This window comes from Dufourea novaeangliae, unplaced genomic scaffold (genome assembly GCF_001272555.1).
Source record: "Dufourea novaeangliae isolate 0120121106 unplaced genomic scaffold, ASM127255v1 scaffold21, whole genome shotgun sequence".
NCBI classification, from domain to species: domain Eukaryota; kingdom Metazoa; phylum Arthropoda; class Insecta; order Hymenoptera; family Halictidae; genus Dufourea; species Dufourea novaeangliae.
The window spans coordinates 5,972,425-5,997,172 of record NW_015373910.1 but is presented as its reverse complement, the minus strand read 5'-3'; the positions used below and the strand labels follow the sequence as shown (position 1 = coordinate 5,997,172).

General features: G+C 41.0%; 1 protein-coding gene across 1 annotated transcript in view; it reads right to left on the bottom strand.

Annotated features, from left to right (window-relative positions):
- Positions 1 to 14,523: 14,523 nt before the first annotated feature.
- Positions 14,524 to 24,748, bottom strand: part of LOC107193942 — a 29,301-nt gene continuing 19,076 nt past the window's right edge. Inside the window, exon 3 of the mRNA XM_015583481.1 lies at positions 14,524 to 15,146. Coding sequence (XP_015438967.1) covers positions 14,524 to 15,146 — 623 coding nt within the window. The remainder of the gene's footprint in view (positions 15,147 to 24,748) is intronic.

The window sequence follows — 24,748 nt, the reverse complement described above, 5'->3', positions numbered from 1 at the left end:
CGCCACCGTTCGCAGGGTGGAGAAGACAATAATTCTGACGAGCTCGTAATACAGGAATTGCTGCTTTTATGGCCGAAAAAAAAAAATGGAAGAAAAGTTCAGAGTCTTCTATTTACGTTCAGTGGGATGGGGGAAGTTTAAGCACAGACCGGGGAAGTTCCAGGCTGGCCACTTTAACTTTTTCCGTTTCCACGGGGCCACGATAAACATTTATCTTATTCGACGGTTCGCGGGATCGCGAACGGTCTCGATTGGCCTGCAAAACACTTCCAGAAGTTTTGGATATTGCGACGGTGTGTGCTCGATGCAAATTTTTATTGCGAAACGAGCTTGTTTTGAAAGTTTACGTGGAAATAGATTGGTCTGAGTTTCTGCTTAAATTTCGTTTCGACAATACGAGAAGAATTGAATTTCCCCAATGTTTTATAGAAATTTTCAATCTGGCCCAGATTAGAGGATACTTTGAAGAGCAATCAACCGTTCGTCGAAATATTGATTGAAATGGAATATACATACGGGACCTCGAAAAATCCCCGTGAAACTGCGTGACAATTAGATTTCGAAGCGGAGTTCACAGATGGTTAATCAAACGGCCGTCAGGATAGGCGGGGAGTGGAAGTGAAAAACAAACGTGGATCACGATCGCGAGCGTACCACGTTGAAAGCTTAACAGTCGGGCGGAGCGGTAATTGAGTTTCAAAGTTTAATTCGGGAAGCGTTAATCAAAAGCTTCGGGCTGAATAACTTGACGAATAGGAATTAAACGCGGAAGTTTTCGCTGACGGGGGGAGAGGCTAATCAAATGTTCGAGGCAGTCGAGACGGAGAATCTTCCATGAAATCAGAAACTGAAATTAAAGATGCACAATCGTTAATAAAACTTCCATTCGTGTACACATTCAACTCAAAGCATCATCAAACAAGTTTTTTAGTTCCCAAGCTTCTTTTAGGCAAATATACATAATTAAATATACAAGATATTGTTACCTGTAATTGACTAATTCTAACTGATGCTAAAATTTAAACTAAGTTTCAGTTGAATTTTAATTTTAAATGATACTATGTAGATAGAGTTGTGATAAGAAGGAATATAGGAAGATTCACGTATAACTACAAATTATATGATAAGGTCTTTAGATGGATCAAAGTGACCCTGCATTCGTGGTACGAGGGTTAATCATCAAACATTCAAAACTCTCAATGCACTAGTGTTTACAATCTATCAAGGTGGGGTGTGGCTCGTGAGGGTTAACTTAGTAACTAGATATACAAAACACCGATTCCAGAAGCTCGTTAACTGTTCCATAACAGATCACAATGAAGACGGACTACCTAATCAACCTCGAGCCTCGAGCTACCATCCAATCAAGACTTACTCCAACGCCATCGAAACGCCTAGCAACCATACAATAAATAGACTCCGTAAGTTTATGCACATTTACAGTTTCAAATACTAATATTTAACACTAAACCTACCAAATGACCGTCAAATAACCGGTTCCCCCATTCCAGTTCCTACCTCTCTGAAGGGTTCGTTAGTTTCAGCGTTAAAACTGAAAAAGGGCCATCATTTTGAATTCTACACTAGAGGCTCTGCTACCTCGATAATAACCCATAAATAATATTAATCTCTATTAAAACCTGAATCCTATTACATTTTCTAAGTTAACCGATGCAATAAATGCATAAACATCCGCAGTCTAATAGTATCAGTTTCAATACCAATATCACGAAAAATAAAAATAAATACACAGAAGATAGGATCATTGAACCCACCTCGTCGATCAACCAGGTCCTCTTCTGTTCCGTCTTAGCCCCTGTCTTCTTCTTCTTCTCAATCCTTCTCCTTCTTCTTCCACTACGTAGGTCCAATTAACCAACGGGTTAAGGTCGTTTCTCACGGTGCCACTGTCGATGGAACGTTGGTATTTTCGTCGGAAATCGGAGCTTGTGCCGTGGATCGATCGGAACGCGGTCGAAAGACGGGGATTCGGAGCACAGCACGGTCCAAGAGTAACTGAAGAAGGCCAACAACAAGCGGTCCGACCATCAGCTGGTTTCCTCGATTACCCGGCCTCCCCCTCCCCTCAGGCCCCCGGGGAACCCACATGTGCCGGCCATATGGGGGGGAAAAACGACAGAGAAGGGTCCCGGAGACCACCCGTGTGGGGGGGAGGCCCCACTCTTTCGTTTGCACCCTCTCTGGTGCTCCCTCCCCCGTGTCGAGGGTTCCCTTCCGGCCACTGTTCGCGTGCCAACGATTTTTTAAAGTTCCAACCTTTCATTGGTGTGTGTATACCTTCCTACTCCCCCTTACGTGTGACCCCCACGCGACTGTTTTCCTGTTTTAGTTCCATTTGAAACGGTCGAAGGGGTTGAAAGCGAACGTTTCAGAGGGATTTTTCTGTAACAGGCAGTCTATGTTTGATTCAAGCGTTTACAGTTGACTTTTACTGGTTTTTTTTTCTTTGTTTCGGTTCCTTGAATCAGATGGAACAACAGAAATTCATCAGGTAGTGATTTTGTAGTTGTTTTAAACGGTGTATATGAAATATACAGAAATTGTGATATCCAAGAGAAACATTAAACAGAACAGATTAGTTAACATGCATAGTTATAATACTTATGTGTTACTATAGGAATAAAAGTGTTTTGTAATTCGTAATTCAACTCCTATTTTTTAAGCGCCAAACTTTTTATTTCAGAGCGTTCGAATACTTTCGTGACTCACTGTATATAAAATACTGTCTTCTAGAATACTTAACCCCTTGCTTTACAATTTCTTTGACGACTGCAGGCTCAAGAATTAATTTTGTCGTTAATCGTCGTCTGTCCCTGGTGTCAATTTGATCATTAATTTGGAAGTTTAGATGGAGAATTCAGCGAGACAGATAACGATAGGAACACAGGCGTGGTAAATTGCCTAATTAATGTATTACTTCGTGTTAATAACCTTGGCTGTTAATACTACTTACTTGCAGGGGGAGGGGCAAGAAAAGAGTATTAGGAAAGATAATGGAATAAATATGTAAAGGGTTTCTCGAGTATGTAATGATGTAAATTAACATCGTATAGGGGGTGAGATTATGGAAATAGGATTATGGAGATTCGAGGCGAAGAGTTTGTTGGCTGCCGGTTTAAAAGCGACAGTATTTCTTCCGTACAGGCATACTTACGTAGTTCGAGAAATACACAGAGTGTCCCATGAAATTTCAAGGCTTTCCTTGAATTTTACAAAAAACTGTGTTAAGCAAAAATTGAACTATATTTAGTATGCATAACTGTTGCAAATCTGAGTTTCTTTATGTGTACGTTTCTTGGAGAAATGGATGTTACTTTTTCTTTTTTGAATGAAACTATAACATTTTCTAAACATTTTTCATTAAGAACAATGAGAAATTCAACGATTATACATAAGTTACAAAAAAATAAAAATGGCATATAAAAAGTCAGCAAAAAGTTCCATGAAGTTTCTGAAATTCCGTGGCGACACTTATGTAGGACACCCTGTATTCATCTTCAATGTAATATTCTTACATTCCAATCGAATAATTATTTCACGTTATTCTCTCTATACTCTATTATCTCTCTAGGTGGACGTTCAAGTATACGTGGTTCTGTTTAAAATTGAGAACAGTTTAATTAGCGCGCTGCCGTGCTGAATATCGAAGACTGTAATTAAAGTGTGTCTCTGTGGAGCCTCGTTGTCTCTCCGCGTCTGCATTGTGTAGCCCTATGCGCGCACGTGAATGCAGTTATGCAAGCGAGTTATCGACAAATCGACGTTAATTGCCATCTGGTTTAACCCAGTGACAAGGCGAGAAACACTTAGCGTTCTTCGTATACACACAATTGTTTTCAACGTCGTCCATTCTTGCCTTTAACCGGAGAAAATTCTACTGGAAGCCTTGGTATTTATATCCCATTCCAATAGAAACACTGGAATAAAAGACAATGGAATTGTGGCTGCTTCGACGAGAACACCGATCGATTACACAATTCCTCCATTTTCACCTCCGATTCAATAAATTGACTCTACAGATTTCTAAAGTCTCTCCAGTCGTCGACTGTTCTTTGCAGTATCAAGATCCAGCGAGAATCGTTGGAAATAATATCCCGGAAAAGGAATCAGAGGATCTCCACCGATCGACTTCGAAGAGCTTTCACAACGAGACTCGGGGATAAATCGGGGACTGATTCCTCTTGATAATCATTCGATTAAGCTTGACTACTATTTTTATTGGACGATTAGAATTGTGGTAAAATAGAATTCTCTACAATTTTGTTGAAATAAAAACAACTTCCAGATGTTGTAGTGCAGAGGAAGCAAATAAGTATTGGAGGGAAGAAGAGCAATAGAAATGTATAGGATAGAAGGAAAGATTAGGGAATTTAAAGCACTGGGTAGACAATTGTAGGGCGATGGATGCTAAAAAAATATAAGATTTGAAGATTTCGTAGAAGAAACATACAAACAAGTTCCAAATTTTGGTAAAATATAGTAAGAACGATAAGACAATGGTTCAGAGTATTATTTGTTAAAAAATTAAAGAGCAACTGCGAAAAGGGCCCGTCAGGCTGGAACTGTCTGCATTCCAGCGTCCAGGCGAGGCCGTGGACCGGAGGTCTCCTGGCAACCCATTGTGGAACGTTGAAGGAATCGAGTAAATTGGCTGAATTGCCACGTCCGAGAATTGTGGCACGTCGATGCGGACGCGAGATAGAATCACTCGAATTACAGCACAGAATAGTTTGGACGGAGACAGAGAGAGAGATCGAGCTGTTTCCATGCACAATAAGCCCGGATCTTCCGGGATCTCGGCTACGCCCCCCTGTCTATCTTTTCGAATTAATTGCTCGGTTTTTCTTCTTCTTTTTTCGGAGAGCAAGAACTCGTTGAAGCTTGCGTGGCAACTGAGAAAGTTTCCACTGAACAATACCCATTTGCGATCAATTGTTGGGATCATTGATTTTAGAAGACTTCAGAGACTGGATGAGGTATTAACACTAGAACTACCAAAGCAGTCAGAATTATTTAGTATACTCTTATAATGAGAATGAAAATGTTATGACAATGCATTTCCTCTTTGGCAACTTTTATTTAAATATGTAAGGGAAGAAATGAGTTAATTCATAAACTTGGAATTTTTCAAAAGTTTGTCATGTTTATCTGACTGATAGAAATAGATATACGTTTATCTTTCGCTACTTCTATTACAATATGAACATGGAAAAATTCCAGTTTCATCGTCGATAGTTCTAGTGTTAATGTTGGCTGTTTAAATTTAATTCTTTCACCAAGATTAGATCGAAAGTAAAGTAAAAATTTCATTGAACTGTATTAAAGTTCCTATTTTACTCTGATTGAATCGACAAATGGAATTCCTATCCAACGAAGACGATTTCGTGAAATTGAATATTATCGTTATTATGCTATAAATTTTATCGATGACTTTCTGAAGTATTAATAGAGTTCCTATTTATTTTGCAAAATTTAGTGAATCCTAAAACAAATAATTCGTAAGAATCATCGTCGATTAAAGTTTCTGAATCTCTTTTCACTCATTCTCAGGAAACAATACCTGCAGATTATGTGCTTTTTCACACGGAAAGTTATCGTAGAAAGCATTATTTGTCCATCAGAGAGGAAGCACAGAGTTCATTTTCGCTGCAACGGCCGAGGAAACGGGAAAAGTTGGCCGGCATAAAAGTGTTGGGTGACACAAACTCCGATGTGTACGTCGACAATAAAAGTCTCGCGGCCGTAACTACGAAAGTGAAAAGTTTCGTGCCGTGCGACAGATGGCTCCAACATGTGCAACGAGTTGCAAGACATTAAAATAAAAAAGGAAGTTCGAGGTTCCCGTTCGCCCCGTGATAAAAACGCTGGCCAACGTGACGATTCGGCGCACAGTTGGAGAACTATACTCCTCGTTCGTTTCTGCTACCATCAAAGAAAAGTGAAAATAATGTTTTGAACTTCGAGGATGGTGTAGAATTTATTTCTTAACAAAGGGGAGAGTAACTTTATATCGATTGTTAAGGGAGGGATAATCTATGACGGTGAATTATCGATCGGCCAGGTCAGAAAAATTGATTTCACTCGAAATCATCGAATCCCCCAGCTGCGTTTCTATTCTTTAATGGCCAATCGGCGCGTGCAGCATAAAGGCACACGACACCACTCTTACCAGCTGCCGGAAGTATACATCTGCCGGCTTTTACGAACCGTGCGCCACGCCGCCGTCGAGTTTGGCCCACCTTTCCACTCCTGTGGATACCTTTCTGGATTATTTTGCAATTAAATCCCTGAAACGATCGCTAAATTAACGACAACGTCACGTTCTATCGAAATTTCCTTCTTAAACTAATCACACTAATGTATAATACAACGAAAGATTGTCATCCCTATGGTGTACAGTTTTTTTACTTTAGACATTTTGAGATATTCAATTTTGGAACTATTTTAAAATATGCTGTGATGTTTAATGGAAATTTTTATTTCGAAGGGAGCAGTCATAATAAGATAACGGAGAGAAAGCTGATATTGAGACGTTGGGGAGAAGGTGGAGAGTAAGGGGACACTTCGGTTTCGGAAAATCAGGAACATCTGCCAGGAAACAGTGATCCTTGATTAGGGACAGGCTCGTGCTGAACACCTTGGGCTGCACAGTTGTCGAACCTTCCGAGTTTCGAGCGATAGAAGGGAGAACCGAAGTTCTGAACAAAGGGACAGCCAGTTTAAAGACTTCGAAGGTGTACTACTTTAACAGTCGACTCGAATGTTATTCATTGACACTTGTGAACAATCGACGAACATCTCCACGTTAACTGGAAAATTAACACCATCACTGCCAGACCAATATTTATAAAAGTTCTAGCAAAGTCAAGCTTATTTCAATAAAACTGAAACTCCGAAAGTCAGATTTATTACAGTGTCCTAACTAAATTTAATTAATTTAGCATTTGTTCGATCCCGATGTTTAGTATTATAAATGAATCAACCTAATAGATTCGACAAAGTCAAATCTTTTTATCCGTGTCCCTATCCAAATGGAGAATTATTTATAATCAATAATGAAGAATTTTGCTATCTAGAGGATACAGTTGAAAACCAAGAAAAATCGACAAAGTGAATTTCTCGAAAGTACGCGAGGGAACTGGTTTCCGTGGAATCAGAAGTTGAAGACCTTCAAGGAGTTAATTGAAGAGTACACGAACCGATATTAGTGATTACAAATGGTAATTTTCTTCTGGAAAGATAGGGGTTCGCCTTGATTAACTAGATAAAGAGATACTTTGATCCCGAATCTTAATTGAAAACTGAGTAATCAGGCACCAGGGCTGATTTTTAATTGGCAATAAATGGAACAACAATGTATGATCACTTTTCTTATCCCACATTCACGAGTTGCATATAAAATCACGTCCTTGCAATATAAAATCACGTAGAGAAACCTTAAAAGACCACACTTCTGACTCTTTGAACCATTATGGCAAAAAAAACATACCACATTTCCTCAATACAGAAATGTTGCATATGCAATTATATGTTAATTATATGCATATGCAATATATCCGTATTCAGTTGCGAATGTGGTACATTTTACGTACCAACATGCTTTAAAAAGTTACCAGTATCAATTGGATCTTTGCATTAAGTAAATTGTATTAGCAATTCAATTCACTTCAAGCACATTCGAATTCCTATCCATTCGCCTCCACAAGAAATTTCAAAGAAACCTGGGCAAATCCGACAAAGAAGTGTCCATTAATTTTCTTCACCCCTAGAATAATCGCTTCAGTTTCTACCGGATACGATCGATTCGTCCAATCACGAAGGCGATTAACCTTTAGACTGATGGCAGTATTCCATTTGGCACACTGACGAAACTCGCAAAAAAATCTGAAAAATATCAGATATTCTACATTTAATTTAGGGCTGTTATTCTAAAGTTATACAACCCTCCAGCTACCTATGTTTTTTAGTGAAGGGTCTAGAAGATTGATCGTATATTAAGATTCCTGCACATTTTTCTATTAATCTTTTCTTTTAAAAATCCCTTAAGACATTCTACTAAAACTAGGTAATAAATGTTTCATGTGAAAACTGTAGATTATTCCAGAAAAAAATTCTTAAAGAAGGCTTATTTTTTCCCGACCGTCCTAATGGTGTTCCCCCTTAATCCACGCGCCACCCTGGCCGCCATTTTGATGCCTCAGGTGTGTCAGTTCGGCCAAAAAGCCACCAGAGGAATCTCGGTCCCACGAATATTCCTGTCCCGATTTTCCAATCGAACGGGCCTAGAGAATCCATGGCGCACGCGCGTCATCTTCGTCCGCGAACGGACCGAACAGCCTCTCCTCTCCAACCCTTTTTTCGTTATTCTCACCCCCGCAGCTGACGAGCATCGGGATACCACCTGACGGTTGACCAGGAACAGCTGTTCCCTCCCCTTCCAGGCCCACACTCCCCCCACTACTCCTCTGCAGCCGGCGGGCCGCAACGGTGCTGCTGGCAGCCAAAAAATCGAGACGATTTCGGTAGGCCCCGCGAAAGAAAAAAAAAACGACGGACAGAGGGATCGTACGAACACCCGGCAGGATGTTCCGGGGATGATTAGAGATCGTCGACGGAGCTTGGAAGTGAGGAAGCTGCCGTCAGCCGAACCGCAACGGCTGGATAAACGGATTTGCGTTCTGGAGGGAATCGTCGATCCTGAGATCCTGAATTCGATTGGATTAATTTAAGGATGCAGAAATTGTGATCTATTAGGTGCAATAATTAGTCACTATGGTGATAATATGGTTAAACTCGGAATATCTTTTGGGGATATTCTGTTTAGTCAAACTTGTAGAGATCATGGAGTCGAATAGCATACTCTTGTAGAAACTAGTGAACTAATTATTAGTATAACTGTTTGGTGTAATGGAAAGTATTGTTGTATTTTCTGATGTGTCTTTTTAACTTCCTACGCTAGCTTCAAGTGAGTTTAGTGGAAGATTTTTTAGACACCAACATAACCCAAACGAGGGTCATCGAAAACGATGAGGACTATTTGAGTGAATAATGCCTTTATGTATCTTTTGAAATTCGCAGTAAAGTTTGTTAGGGAGAACAACATTATTTTCTGGTAGGCCTGATAATATACTGTGGATTCCGGTTATTTGGGATACATCAGGGCTAACGTCATTTGGTTTGATTAAGGTACTGTTCCAACTATGCGAAGTATGCTCAGGTAAATACAGTATATTCGATTAGGTTTTGTTGTCTGAGCTTCGTCCCAAATAAACGGCCACCTCGATTAAACGATAACCCATATAAAGGGAATCCGCTATATTCACGGCTGGGAACGATAGGCAGAAGATGTAATTGCCTTTTAAGAATTTACGGATACCTGGACGATGGTGGTAGGTCGAGGAATTTGGTTTCGTTCTTGAGATGATATCGGAGACGATATTGGAGATGATGAGTCGATGTTACGGTGAATCTTTACGGTTCTCGATCTTGAGGATTTTGGGTGTACGCCGTGAACTTTTGGAGAACTTACCCTAATACTTCGTGAGCATAGCAGCTAGCTTCATTGGAGATCGAGTGTTGGTTCACTGTTAAATATACGTATAATGATCAAAATACGGTATTATGTAAAATTAGATTAGTACAATCCAAGAATCTATAAAATTGTATTAGAAAAATGGTTTGTTTACTCACTGTGTATCGATTCCACACAACAAAGGAAGTCAGTCCACTGAATCGTTAATATTCCTCTAAAGAACCACGAAGTCAAATAAAATCCTTTACTATTGTATACTTGGTGTCTAGAAGAAAGGCATATGTTACACCAGTTACTGTTTTTACATTTTTCTGTAAATTTTATTAAATGTAACATACACCCTTCTTCTAGGCACCCATTCACTTAACTATTAGTAGAAGATTGCCGAACTTTCACCATCGCCTACGTTATACCACTACTCTAACTCGCCATATGGAAGCAATTTGCGCCATATCATAAACAATATGTGTTGCTTATACGCTAAGTTAGTTAATGGCCAAGTCAGGGGATAGTTTAAACTCGCCAACTTTCCCAAACACATAATAAAGTTGTACAGAACCATGAAGCCAATCTTCCATATCCACACAGTCATCGCACCTAAAGCCACATTCTCCACTTGCACGCGAAGATACGATCTCACTCGAGGGCATCCAAGAAAAATCCATCGATCACCATCAATTTTTCTAGATCTCCTTTCGATCCTATGCCGCAAAGGAACCGGGCAGAAACAGGACCGATTAGGATCGTGGAGATCGTCCGGACCACCGCCTTTACAAAGTGGTACGCTAATTACAAAGATCGGGTCTAGATCGGTTGTAGATCGCGGATGGATTCCCAGTCGGCTGTGTACACGTACCAGGGCGCATAGTCGATGATTCCCTTGGTAACAGGCAGCCCCGACTTATTTTCGCCGGACGGAACGTCGAAGACAACAAAAGTACCTCGACGGAGCAGATGCATGGCATGTGCTACGAACCGACACCAGATGCCCCATTGGCGTAGAGATCCCCGAGGCGAGGCCGCCGCCACGGCCGATAAAGACCCACAGCCGATGGGATCCTTTTCAAGCTGGTCGCGTGCCAGATAGAGCCTTCGTTGCGGGCCCCGTTTCCAACCAAGCGATCCATGGGCCCCTCCTTTCTCGGTTGTTGTGCCCCGTTGGATAGAGATCCGTTCTAGGAGCCGTGACCTGGTCAACCTGGACCGCAGCTGAAGAGGACAAATCACCTGGAAAACGATCCTTCTACAGTGACGCAATTTGTTGGATGGACAGTGAGCTGCTGGAGGGAAATTTGATTGTATAAGGATCTTTCGCGGGATGATGGATTTGGTGTATGGAAGAATGATCGTACCTTTGTTCGAAGAGTAATATCAGCAGCAATTTCATCCATCTTTCCATCGAATATTAATGAAGGGGCTGGATCATCCTGATCCAGTTCATCGATCATTGAAATTAAGAGGTTGGAATAATCCAGATGGAAAGTCTTGTACCATTTAATATGTTAACTAAATGAATAATCTTCTGGGTTTCATTCAGGATGGAAGAAGTTAATTAACTTATCGCTCGTTTATTTACTGGTCAATGTTATCTACAATGATTTATTGTAAAAGTAACAATAGTCGTGTATAAGTTAAAACGATATATCATACATATGTACAAGGGATGAGTCGATCCTAACGATCCCAACTGCGCCAAATCATTCGTCAATCGTTTAGAAACGGATTGTCCGTTTATCGAAAAATCTTTCGAACGCACCAACGAACGTCTTGTCTCGCACGGAGATCGATTGTCTTTCCAAAAAAACTGATTCACTTTGATTTGTCCGGCGAGTGATTCGCGATCGAAGTCGGTTCGTCGATCCCAGAGCCACTCGCGGCGATCTATGTTCTCACCGCTACGATTTCCTCGATCGATCCAATGTCGACGTCGAACATTTCTCGTATACCAGAAACGATCACTCGTGTCGATTTAATGATCCATGATTATCCTTCGTACACGCCTATCGAAATCGATCAACTCGACTAAATCTTACTACACACGCCTTCATGGGCTAAAATATTCTTTTCATTTTTTTTTTTTTCGTTCTACCGACGACACTGGATCCTGATTTTTCGTATACAATTCGCCCGTCGATCTTTGGTTGAACCTTGCATCGCATTAATTAATCCTTTCGACACTCGATTCGAGGAAAAAATTAGTTCCATTTGCTATGGTGTTTTTTTTTTTTCAGAAAAGATTTTGTCCTCGATGGGGGATCCTTAGTAGAAATTAATAAATAGAAACTGTTAAATAGACGATTAAAGATCAGCAAAAACTGTTCAACGCGATGCAAGGTTTAAGCAATTGAATTCGTAATTTTCTTCTCAACTCCTTCAAGTCTCACGTACTTATGATAAAATAACCTACGAAATTTCTCCTAAGGGGTGTCTTTAATTCTGATTCCAGCGTTTGTCCACGGCTCCCCGAATTTCAACCTCCTGATCAAACAATGAACACGTTTTTCTTATTTAGAATTGATTCGAGCCTTTCAGCAGTTCAGAAATATGTCTAAAATGATTCAAGAGCTACAAATCACGTATATCACTGAAGGAATAAATTTAATCCGAGGGTTGAACCAGCTTGGAAAAAATGATGCTCGATAAAAATCTACGAGTATCTGCCCATTTGCAGGGTTGATAGAACGCTCATCTCGACAGAATGCCTCGATATTTTAATGGAATAACGTGGATACAAAAACAATTACAGCAAAATTCGAATTTTATTCGAAATACATATTAAAGACAATACTTACGAACTTTGTGTTCGTGAAATTTACTTTTCTTTCCTTTAATAAAATTCGACAGAAGTATGTTTTTTATATCCTCATTTTTCCTCGAGGAATTTATTTATCCAAGGGGGTGAAACCACCCCCTTTTTGTTTCGTTCATATCGATCCAGCGTATGAACAATTTCGCATTGACATTCGTTTATTGACATTCGTTTCCCACGGAGATGAATCTAACGTCCAATGGATCGATTAAGCGTGTCCGTGAAGCCGAGAATCGATCCGGCGAAATCCCTTAAGCCTAGCACGATAAGTGTAAAATAAATAATGATAATAAGAACGATAAATGCTAATTAGAATAGGCGACGACGATTATTAATAGCGCTAACGACGATACAATAAATGGAGAGATTAAAAAAAAAAAGAAGATAGAACGAAGAAACGATTGGCGCCACGAAAAATGGAAAAGTATAGTGGCTTTCTCCCTTTTGCAAAGTGAACTGAAACAGAGGAGAATCGGTCGAATGGAAACCGTCTGATCCGCCATTGGAAGTTAAGTTCGTCCTCCATTTGATTCTCAGCTCGTTGAACCGTTGGAACCCCAAATTTTCGTGGATCCAGTAGAGCTGAATTATGACAAGTTTCCTCACCAATGTTTTGGATGAGATTCGTATCGTTTTATGGAAATAATCTAGTACAAAAATGAGGGACTGTTTCGTTACTGAATGGTCGATCGACGGTGAATCTTAGCTGACCTACGCGATTTAAGTCTGAGAACCTTCCTGTTTGACTCCTTACTTCTAAAGAGTCCAAAAAAGAAGAAAGTAACAAATGTGTTCAAAACAAACGAGTATTGTAAGTTAAGATAATTTTGACTGAGTGAGGGTAACTTTGTCCCAAGTAACAAAATTATCTTCTTCGATTTTGTAGTTCTGCAAATTGTTAAATTAAATTGATTACTACATGAAATACCTTTTCACCTGCTAAATAGCTGCAGAATCGAAAGTGATCATTCTCTGACTTTAGGACAAGGTTACTCCTGACTGATTGTTAGTCAAAGTTACCCAAACTTATGGTAAGAAATGTGTTTAATCAATTTCCACCAAGAATATTTATGTTACTTTTAAGAAAATCGAACACAAATATCGAGGAGGAATATCGAGACTCCAATGAATATCGTTTTACGATACATTCTAATCAACAAATGCGCCCATTAAGTAGAAACGAGGTCGAACAGCTAAGATTCAACGTTCGATCGTCAGTGTTCACGAAGCCACACGCGAGTTCTCACGGCAATTACCCGCGCGAGAAAGCTCGTCCCCCGAAAAAATCAGTTGCCCGGGAACGAAGAACAGCCACATTCTCCAGAGAAGTCCAACGGAGAAGTTCGGTATCCACTTCACGGGCGACACACGGGCACACAGTCTCGCACGTTGCCCTGGGGCATGAAATCGTTCGTTTGCTTTACAAACACACGGTGAATGCATTTTATAATCTGAACCGAGATATTCCCTCTTTATCGCGACCAGGAACTTCTGTTTCGCGGGGAACGATCACGGGCTGCCAAGGCATTTTATCAAATCCAAAATATTAATATCATTTACTTTCATTGTAAAATCTGTCCTCGTCAAACTTCTGCAGACGTCAAGCCAACCTCCAGTGTCTCAGGAGAGCCACAAGCCATTCAATTTTCTCCAGAGTATTAACCCCTTGCCTTGTAATCGATGCAACAAAGAAGAATATTATTTTAGTTTTCTTTGAGTCGAAGTGAAATGCCACGTTGCTGGCATTAATATTGAAATTTCACAGTAAAAATACCGTTACGATAAGTACAGAATTCCTTTCGTTTCTGGGAAGCTATCGATGACAATGTAATCCTGGGATCTGCAGACATCAGTAAAATCGTACGGCAAGGGGTTAAAGAAAGCTCCAAACGACGCTACACACATTCTTTCAAATAACTAAAAAAGAAAAAAAAAACAAACTGGTAACAGGTGCCAAAGTAGCCAAGTTCCCGTCCCAGATCCAACGCCTCCTCGACGCCGAAACAGGAAGCACCCTCTCCTCCAAATATCGATTCAAACATCGCGATCCACCTCGCTGAAAACATGCATATATCCCACGGACGAAAGCCAGTCAGCCAGCGGAGGCTTCCTTAAAAAAATACCCTCGCCCCGATAGAAATCGCGGCCAAGAGAGCCACGTTTACGCGGTGTACTGAGCGAACACCCGTTCCCTCTGCGTTTCCAGATGGTCCTTCATAGCTAGGACCGTGGGATGATGAGGTGGTAAGCCCTCCTCCTCCACGAGGTATCTGAGAGCCTCCGTGGCGCAGGCGTCCCATCCAGCGCCCCAAGATGCTGGGACCAGGTCCTGATCGGTTCTGATGTTCTCCAGCTCACCGTTCATCCTCAAACGATGATCGAGACACTCGTAGGACCCCGTCAGACCGTACTCTTTGTTGTAAGAGGTCGAGGAGCTAGGTCTCTGATACTTTTCATTCACCTCCCCACTGTGGTAACTCATCGTCGTCTCGTTCGAGTCCTCGTCTTGAAGGCAATCGTGTTCCAGGTAACTAGTCTCCAGGTCCATTCGATCCCACGGAATGGATCTCGATTGAAGCCTTGTCGTTGGACTGTCCTTCTGATTGGATTGTTTCAATTCAGCAGCCAAGGATGCTGCCAATTGATGCAACAGCCTGGTGTTCTCCAGCTCGTCTTCGTCGTCCTCCAGCTCGTCCAGCTCGACCCCCTCGTCCTCCGAGGAGGATAAAAGGTCCTCGTTGTCCTCGTCCACGCCCAACAACGTCAGTAACCGTTCCGCGGCATCTACGCAGACATTGAGGAAGTTTTGTATGCTGATTGTGTCGGTTTAAGGGTTCGATTGATAATTCAGAGCTTGATTTGTTAATTGAGTGCTTGATTGCTATCGATTGATATGCACAATGAACGGTTGTCAAAAATGTGATTTTGCATGAAAATCCGCAGTCTATTGATTAATTTAAGATAAAATGTTTTTTAGCGGTGATGAGATTATTTGAAGATTTATGTGGACTATTTTGGGGTTGAAATGTAGTTAAGGAATGATTCAATACCTTCTTCTCATTTGAGGGATCCAATGCAAGAGAAAGCTGTGCCACAAAATGTTGAAAAGTCTTCTTGTCAGGACCGAGGGGTCTTCGAACATTCATCGAGGATTTACTGTACTTTTCATGAAAGCTTTAATATATTACAAGGCTACTATTGCGCGGCATAGCTTCCTCTTGCACTGGACCCCTCATTCCATCGAATAGAATTCGTAAAAATTCCTTGAATATTCACGATATAAAGCAACAAAAACGTTTAAACCTTGTAGCTTTACGTCACTCTACTCATGAAATATTAATTATTCTACCCAGATGAGAAGAACGTATTTGCACACTCTACAATAAAAAAAAATATACCTCCATAAAGCTTTCCATCGATCCCAGACAGACTGAGTCGATAAAAATGTCCAGGAACAATCCAATTATCCCCCGAAAAAAAACGTGACTGTATGCAAATATTATTTTCTCCAATCTGCCCAAGAATTCGCCGCGCAAGGTTCCCAATTTAAATTTCACCTCGCCATCAGAAAACACGGTCCTGCTGGGCATTATTCTCCAGAAAGGAACAGTTCCGCGTGTATGATTTATGCTGAACCAGTCGACTTTTCCTGGAACCAGCCGTTCGTGGTCCTCCTGGATCATCCAGTGGCGGACAGAAGATAAAAGGAACCAGAATCGCGGTGAAAAGCCGGACTGACCGAACGAAACTGAGCCAGAATAGAATGATAATGAAAAAAGAATCGTGTAGTCGCGACGGTGTGGACCGGAATTTCGGTTCGACTCGGTGGCCCGGTTTCGGTCTTCTCTATCCTGTGGGAATCCCACGGCGTCAGCCTCCCATGGGAACTACCTGTCGCTGCCCGCCCCATCATCCGCGTCCTGCGAATCATCGAATTTCGCACGAGCCTCTCTCTTTCTCCCTTCTACTCTCTGTGTATGTGCGTATACAGGCGAGCCTTTCTGGTTCGTACACCCTAGTGAGAACAACCACTGGGTCGGAGGGGTCGACGGGTTGGGCAAGTATGTATGTGCTTCTCGTACCTGTTCCTGGGAACTTGTGTGGATAACGTCCACGCAGGGGGTGTTCAATTAAACGACACTTTGTGGGACGTTTCGGGGGGGATCGGTGGCTGTGAGCGGGAATGGGAGATCGGAGGCGAGAGTTGATGGCAGATGATACCCTTAGGGGAGGATATTTCTGATATTGACAGGTAGATAGAGGAATTTTTCGATAAATTGGAAGATTCTGTGCAGAGGAATGATTGGAGAGGTCTGGAGGATGGAAGTGTGAGAACTCGCGGGGTGAGACTTGGATGAGTATTATTTAGTTTTTGGGAATTTACGGGAATTAGGGGTTGGGCAATTTTAGGTGCGAATATTTCTGTGTGTTCCGTGGAAGTGTGAGAATTGGCAGGGTGAGAGGTGTTTGGGAGACATTTATTTTTTGGAATTGAATGTCAGGGAATTAGGGGATGGTTAATTTTAGGTGTGAATGTACATAGATGTTTCGTAGAAGTTAAAGTCTGGAGGGTTAGTTTTAGACTCCTGGAAGACCATCGAGGGATCGTATCACCCGGTGAGAACCAAGAGTCGGTAAAGTTTACTTGTTCTGGGAAAGATGAGTGTAACATCAGGGGCATTCGATTAAGTGATTCTTTATGGGGTAGTATTTCAAGAATCGATGGGAACGTCGGAGGAAATTTGTAGCAAATACGAAGGTTAAAGGGACGGTTGACTTCAGGAGGAAATTAAGTCTTCCTGGCTCTGGGAGAGTGTTCGAGGGTCGTCGTGTTGGGATACTTTGACCATACCTGTTCGTGGGAACCCGATGAATATCATCTCCGAAAAAAAGAACCGCACCGATCAATAATTCATAACATCCCAATTCAGGAATCTACATTTGGTCAATGAATACTTCGCAAAAGAAAGACAACTGAGACATTCTGAGAATAATATAATCAGATTAAGGATAATTTAATCCATTTGGTAAGTATACTCACGCTCATAAGTATTAAAACACTCATCGAATATGTCCTAAGATTGCATAAGATTACAGGGCATTATGAAATTGTTGAAAGTCTGAAAGAAATATTGTTTAGGGGATTTACAAATCTCGATCCATGTGTCTTAATATGTACCTATGAGGGGTAGTGTACGTGAAAAGTCCAAGCATTTGTCAAATTAATTAACGTCTCGAAGAAGAAGACAGCTGATTTGATACTTAGTGGAAACTTCCAGCAAGCTTGGAAGGAGCCAGATCGTCTCATCAATTATAGGCACGTCAGTCTTTTATACTTCCCCTCGATAGTAATTGGGGAATCAACGTACAGAGAACCAGACGAAATTGACTAGAATAGCGGAAACAGGGGGTGGCAATCTTGGGCGAAGTTTCAGCAAGCTCGAAGCCATTATTTTTTGTGGGTTGGTACGGGGGGGGAGGAGGGGAATTGAACAGAGAAGACTGTTCTTGTTATGAATTATGTAACAACGCGCCTGGTATTCGGAGCGGAGTAGTTGGGAAACAGAATTTGCGTCCGCTTATGGAAATGGTGTTTGCGTAGATATATCGTATTTACCTGGGCGATGAAGGATACAGCTCTTTTGATAAATGGCGGAATGGAAGGAAGTGTCTTCGGAGAAGTTGAATCTTCCATTTGGTCGCGGAAATAACGTTTGTACAGTTTCAAATACCATTGCATTTCCCCCGTGAAATATGGCTTACACTAACAAATTAACTTGGATTATTTTGATATATCACCACCCTTTTAATGTCTCGAGAAAATTAGATACTCGTAACTGAAAAAGTATTTACCAACAAATCCTTGAATTGATTAAACTATAAAATATCGTGAAGATGTTATTAGCTCCTTGTTCAAATTTTTATTCCACTATGAAGTGAACCTCCATATTTGATATAAATGCAAAAATATTCTCGGTCTGGTAATGAAAATTGTCTAATTTGGCTATAAAAAGGGACAAAACAGTCCCGATTAAGATCACCATTCGTACAAGTCTACCAGGAAACCGTCGAATGCCATCGTACCCCGTTCCCCCATCCCCCTCATTCGGACCAGACGATTTTTTCACGATAGGCCACTTTTTTTTTAGAAGCCTCATACATCAGACGCGCTCCCTTTTTTCTTTATCCCCATCGACACACCAGAGTCTAGACTTCTAGACCAGTCAGAAACGAGTTCATTGTTTTCTTTTTTTTTTTTCTCCCCCAACCGAGGACAACCCCCAGGACGTGGACGCCGGACGTTCCCACAGGGATACCGAGATTTAAATGTCTCCTTTCTATGGCCTCCGAGACGAGACGAGGGCAGAATTGAGTTAGGTTAGTCAACGATTTAAAGGGCTTGAGGGGCGTCCGAGCGGTTCGTCCCACGGCCACGATCCAGAAACCGATCTCATGAACTCCGTACATCCCTTTAGAACATTACCAAAATCAGTAGACAGACGTTAAATTCTCTTTAAACTTAAAGACGTTAAAAGGATTGATTTCAGGACCCATGTTGATTAGACATTTTTCACTCCACTCGGTGAATACTACCCCTAAAGTCTTATACCCATTCTTTCGAACACCCTGTACACTTCCTAATCTACATATAGGAAGTATATAAAACCCAGTTGAAGATCCATCAGTAACAAATTGGCAGAAAAGCTCTAACGATCCCCAGACCTTGCACTACAATCCAGGGTTTGCAAAGACTTTTACCATAGTAATGAAGATTCATTAGAATTGACTAGACCCTTCACACGATCTACAAAACCCACATAACGAAAACGATAAACGAATACTCTAGCAGAAGACAGAGCCGTCAGCACAGAAGACCTCGAGAATTGAACCTCGACAGCGACGAAATAGAAGAGAATCGCTCGAAGTCTATTTCTGCCCAGGCTTCCATCACCGCGGATTATGCCTCAACCAGCACGGATCACGAACAACCTTCCGAGCGGGTTCCTCGTAATCAAGCTTATTTATACTATTCACGCGACCTGCCAAGCCCGTGTTCTCGCCTCGAACTTCATATTCGCAGTTTCTGCTTTTCCGCCTAAATAACACCGAGGGAAAGTTTCCGTTTCCCCTTTTGTCGGCACGTGAAACACGGGGGGTAATCGAGTTTCTCCTGAAATATATGGGAAATTCGGTAGCCTTCACGCGAAGAACCCTCCTTTTCACGGTGTTTACCTGATCTCTTCCATAGGACACGCAGAAAATCACGGGACAAAATTCTTGTATTTCACCTGGAAGGGTCGTCGCCGAGTCTCTTCTTCGCTCACCTGTCTCGTCCTACTTCCCCTCTCGACTCGCCTGGGAATGATCGTTCTCCTAAATAGGAACGACCTAATTTCCTATGCACGACGAAACTTTCAACGAGAACGGCAGCAGCTTGGCGCCCCCCCTTTCGAACAATCCGCTTTTAATCGAGATTAAAGGGTATCCCGGGAAATTTCAATTCGCTGGATCGTTAACGGATGTCTCATTCTCTTCGTTTCGCGATGGGGGTAAAATACGATTTGAAAATTTAAGGGGAAGGACCAGAAGACCATCCCCCTGGATCCTCGTCAAAATGTACGGCGAATCACACGGCTTCCCGTTGGAAGTTTCGCTCCAGTTGTGTCGGTTCGGACGGTTGGATAGAAAGTTTCGAGCGAGTTCTCGTCTACTTGGCGCTGTCGAAGATTAAGTTAGATTCTACTTTGGATCTCATGGGTTCCCATCAGTTTCGCAGGGGGATGTAGATTTTTCGACGGGAGTTCTGTGTTCATTGAAAAGACGACTCGATTTGTTTCGAACTTTCTGCCAGTTGACACAGACAGGTTCAGTAGTGTATTCGATGTGATTAAGAGGCTTCTTTCTGTTTCGATTGAATTACTTCAGACAAATTAAATGGTAACTGTAGTTTCATAAACATTAATTGATACACTTTGGTTTTGTGGTAACCTTTGATCTAATGTTAAGCTACAAAATCATTTGAAAATCAGTTACTTAAAAAGAATATATAGTATTTATATTTATTATAGAAGAATAAACCTAATAACCAGCTATGCAGCCGGCTCTTCGTTAACCCTTTAACTACGGCTGTTGTTAATTGACGACGAAACAAAAAGAATTAAAAATGGAGGGAAGCTGATATTTTTTCTTGAAAACAAATATTTGCTTCTTATTTTCATTAGTGCCTCTCATTGGCCTATTTCTATTATGTTCGAATGGTCAGTTTTAGAAATATACAGGTAAAGGGTTAAACAAAATTTAAACTCATAGATGATGACTAAAAAATCAAACGACAGAAAGTAGTGTTCTGGATCCTGTTCCATTAACTCGACAAATTTACCAGAGATCAACGCGTGCAACCGGATCGATCCAACTGCCCCAAATAAGATAATAAATAAACACACAACTCCATACAGAACCAGTTACGAGCTAGAGACAAGAATTAATCCGAGCCTCGTATTCGTATATCAGGATCATATGGATCTCGAACTCTATAAGATTCATTAAACTTTCTCGTATCATTACCAAGAATCGAATACAAACGTTAAGTCCTCGACAGCGTCGATTCAGTATCTTTAATCCTTAAAAATGGCGTACACAACTCCAAAGGGAAGAATAACAAATATTATTAAAAGTCGACCGAGAAGGATAATCGGATTACTTATACTCGTCGACAAGCCTGACAAATAAATCCTGAACTCGATTTCCATCTCATTAGGGGGTGCTCTGAGCGGTGAAACTGAAATCGGGCCCCGTATCGAGACAACCGATAACGATTCTCTCGGAAGGCCCCGTGCCCCCGTTCGTAACGATTCATTAAGATTAAAGTTTTGATCGTTACCATTAATCACTGAACGGTCAGCGACAGGCGCCACAGAGAAATCAGTTTCCGCCAAACATGCGGCGTTTGTTCTGACAACCAGAGAAATTACATCCCCTCGGCAGCAATTTCGTCCCTCCCCCTCGCCACGCACAATATTCCAGAATTAAAATTTAGCAGTTCAGATGGTTAAAAACTAATTTCTTTTATTTTTCAAAATACTCACATCAACTTATTATTAATGATGAAAGATTTATTCTTCTCCTCAAACACTTTCATATCAGCCATCAAAAATTCATAGTTTCATGAACACGTTGACAACATTGTTTACTGAATGACGATATCGTCGAAGAGGATCTCTAAAATTTATATAAAATATAAATTTAGGATATTAAGTTTAAATTAGAATTATAAATATAATTTTATTCCTGCCTATTGAACTTCCTTTTCTCTTTGGCTTTTACTCTACTTTTACAATATTATAACACTCCCCCTCACCGTTTCTTTTTTTCTTCTTATCTACTTTACCTAGCCATTCTCCCACCTAAAATATTTATTATTTATCTACTTCTATGTAAATAAAATTATGAGTTACAAATTTTTTGATTGCTCAAAAGATAAAAAAATAATAGTAGATAAGTGTGTACAAGCTGCTAAATTTTGATTCTGGACCACTGCGCCACGATTTGAATAATAGAAAGGACCCGTATGCCGATCGAACCCGCCGATTTACGATCTATCCTTAAATCCCGTTTCGGACAAACAGACGGGTGCCGTTTTTCCCGTATTCCAAGATATCCAGCAGCGTCCCGATCGATCCCTACTCTGATTCCGTAGAAGATGCTCTCTCCCGTAGGATTTATTCCCGAGCGACTTTTACGTAATCTCTCGATCGATCCTGCCCGAGATAACTCCTTCACGGGATGTATAAGGAGCTTCTGTGTTAGCTCTGACTTCTTAAGGACGCGGAGGAATAACATTTTACGAGGATATTTTCTCCGTTACGACGGACATTTTCGCAGTAAAGAGGCGCTGTTCCGACATCGGAATCCTGGTGGTGTTCCAGTCAAAAGAATCCCCTTGTTGGATATTTCTTTTGAGAATTGGAAAATGTTGGAGTAATTTATTTAATTTTTAAGAATTCTTGCGAATACGACTGCTTTGACGGAAGCTTCCTTTGGGATCAGATTCAGGACTGAAGAGAGTTTAACCTTAGTCCGTCTATACGTTCGAAATACTGACGAGGAAATAAAAATCTTCTTATATATTCTGTATTCTTAAAAAGATTTCCGAAGAGACGAAATATTTTATTTTTCACACTTTTCAGTGCCTTATAGTCTTAAAAACACGCGGCTAAAATTGAACCTGGATTTAGCAAACATATATAGTGTCCACTTTCTTTTGGAAAAGTGAAACATTTTTTGAAAAAAATAGGTAACTTTTGTCAAATAAAAAAATATGATGTATTGAAACAATAAAATTATAAATGTAGGCTCATGCTGTGAAGATGATGTTAAGGAATATTGGTCGAATATTTTTTGATTTGCGGCTTTTAATCCCCACTTAAACCACCCAACCCACTCATAGACTAAAAATCGACTAAAGGATCGACCGTCTAAAAAAAAAACAACCTAAACCCAGCAAAGGGTAGAGTCAAACGCCATAACAGCTGTCCTCCGGTCGTACAGAGAAGAAACCGGTGTCGCAGTTCGAATCAAACCGAAGACCGAGCGTAATCACCGGCCGAGCCAATTAAAAACACTCGACGAGCTTCAATCTCAATCCCGGAGGCCCCATTGGAATTATCGATCGGGCAGAAGGATCGATCCGAAGGAACGTACAGGCAATTAAACGCGATCATTCCGGGCGACTCGGAAGAATTTTAAAAGAAGCACGACGGGTAACGTGATTCGCAAACCGGTGAAAAGATCGAGAGAAGGAGAGAGGTGAGGCAGAGGCGTGATCGATTCGCCAGGGGGATCGATGCCTTTTGCCTGGGGATATCGCGTGACCGAAAATTTCGACGTCGTCCCCTGAGAGGAGGGGATGAGAAAAGGAGGTTTTCGAAGGTGAAAGACAGGTCCTGGGGAACGAAAGGACCGGGTAATTAGGAGCGATTACTCGCGAGGCGTCTAAGCGGACACCGCGAATCGCGGATGGGGAGGGATGATCGCGGGAGTGCTCGTTGATTATAAAGTGGTAAAACCGAGGGTTATACTTTGTCGTGAAGTCATCGAGAGACGGGGCCGAGTGGTATCCCCCGAGAGGACGTAATTACATGGATCCAAAGGGACGATCGCGCCTCTGACATGGGCCCTGAGACACACACTCGCGTGGAATCCGCCTCGACCGAAGAAATTACCTTCGTTCCTCCGCCCCCTTCGTTTTGTTTTCTTTTTTTTTTTGTTCGTTCTGTCATCTTTCTCTCTTTTCATTTATGTCTCCGTGTGTTCTCGTTGGAGTGCACTGAGAGAGCATTGACTCCCTTCGACCGGACGGGGGAACACGGAAGCTGGTTGTCATTTGGCAACCACCCTTTGGTAAATAACTGTCTCTGAATAATGAGAGTGAACGGAGCGATGAATGATTATTTTGCAGATTTTAGATTAAAGTCGAATTTTTTATGATATTATTATTGAATATTTGACTCTTGAAAATTACAGTGCTTAATATCTATATATATAGGTAAGGGCCTCCTACCGATTGATCAATTTATTTCAAATACTGAAAGAAATGGTAAGTAGAATTTTAATTTGGCATAAATTTTCGTAATTCCCGATACAAAGTAGTAGGAGGCAATAAGGGAGGCAAAAGTAAGAAGTTTTTTTACGGTCGTAAGTGCGAAATGTCGTGAGTCGAGGAATAACTGTACTTTTTTTTCAACGTATAGATTTCATTTAGAAGAATTAAAAAAATGTAATCAATTGAATTAGAAAGAAAATTAGAGATTTTGTCAGTGAATGAACAATAAGTAAATGTACACTTCTAACTAGTGGCGTGAAAATTGTTTCGATATGAAACAAGGCATTGAAAAAAATCAATATTTAACCTTTTTATCATATGCTTATTTTAATAACTCAATTTACTCGTTTTTATATATAATTCATACACGCACTGGACAGGTCACCCTATTCGTAAACGAGTTTTTCTTTGGCGATGCGTTCCTCCAGGGAAATCGCGAGGATTCAAGGGTGTGTGTGGTTCTAACCACGGGCTTTGAACAGATCCTCGCTATTCTTTGCGTTTTTGTAACGACTCACGGAGAATTGGATGCGGGGAATGGAGTTTATTTCGCGAGAGGGTCTGGATGAATTTTTTAGGGGATTGTTCCCGGCTGGTTTATGGACTGTTTCGTGTGTCGAGGTTGTTATCGTGATGGTGAGATGCAGAAATGTTGAGGGAAAAATATTTCATCCTGCATTTTTTATAAAAATCTACAGTATAGTCATAAGATAATATAATTCATATAATATGTAAAAATTACCGTCTACAATCACAATTCATTTTAATCTCGTTTTATCCCCTA